Raw genomic sequence first — 960 nt, forward strand, 5'->3', positions numbered from 1 at the left:
AGTAGTCATTTCAACTGTAGTAGAAGCGCCAGATAGAATTTGACTGTAGCGAGATTGGAAAATTTTTTCATACAATATTGCAGCTCCAAGGCAGCTAGGAGTGAAAAGCCAAACAAAGAAAATGCATTTCAGCGGCCAATAGATTGGTATAATGAAAGATATGCATTCAGCAAAATAATCAATAAATCGAAACAAGCCAAAAATCACCCAATAAAACATCCATTGCTTACAGCTGACGTTTTCACTTGATTGCATCTCTATTAATGTCTTCATTGCTGGATAACCAATGCATATGCAATTGCACAACAATCCTGCACCAGGGCTAACAATCAAAAGCACACAAATCACAATTGCTAACATCACCGCAGCTTGGTAACGACTTTTGCCAGTTTTTTGTTCAATTTTAGCAAACACTTTTCCCACCAATCTGCTTTCATCACCAATAGCGTTCCAAATATCATTGCAAATATTTTGAAGAATTTGGGCCATTTTTCAAGCAATCCAACAACCAACAAGCAGTCAGATTGAAGCAAGCAAAGCAAACTAATTACTGTTTCGAATAGTTATCTGTATTAACTGAAACTTTAAAATAAGCTAAGTTTAAGTTTAAATTTAAAATGTTGGCTGAATTTTAAAACTACTTGTTCAAAGCTTTTGAATGGCCCCATTATATACTTAAATGGCATATAAATATTATAAAATTGTAATTATGAAAATTAAATATTAATCATTTATCCGTTGAATCAATTTTTTCATTTGAAAAGCACATATGAATAATGGCTATTTTGAACCAACGAACAAATAAAACTGATGACGATTAAGGTGCCATATTTATAAGGAACATTATGCAAAAGTTTTCCCATATTCCAGCATTCCACATGTACGCGACAATTTGTATTTAATTTTTCATTAACAAAGACGTTCTGTCTTCTCCCAATATAGTTCCAACCTTCTACCCTC

The 960-nt window shown here is 33.0% G+C and overlaps 1 protein-coding gene across 1 annotated transcript; it reads right to left on the reverse strand.

The window, feature by feature from the left end:
• Nucleotides 1-73: 73 nt before the first annotated feature.
• Nucleotides 74-489, reverse strand: Tsp_13768 (TB2/DP1, HVA22 family; the record flags this gene model as incomplete). The annotated part of the gene is made up of 1 exon (XM_003367087.1): nt 74-489. A coding segment is annotated over exon 1 (416 nt), but the record flags the coding sequence as incomplete, so codon positions are not given.
• Nucleotides 490-960: the final 471 nt, after the last annotated feature.

This window comes from Trichinella spiralis (genome assembly GCF_000181795.1).
Source record: "Trichinella spiralis strain ISS 195 chromosome Unknown Scfld4850, whole genome shotgun sequence".
Classification (NCBI taxonomy): domain Eukaryota; kingdom Metazoa; phylum Nematoda; class Enoplea; order Trichinellida; family Trichinellidae; genus Trichinella; species Trichinella spiralis.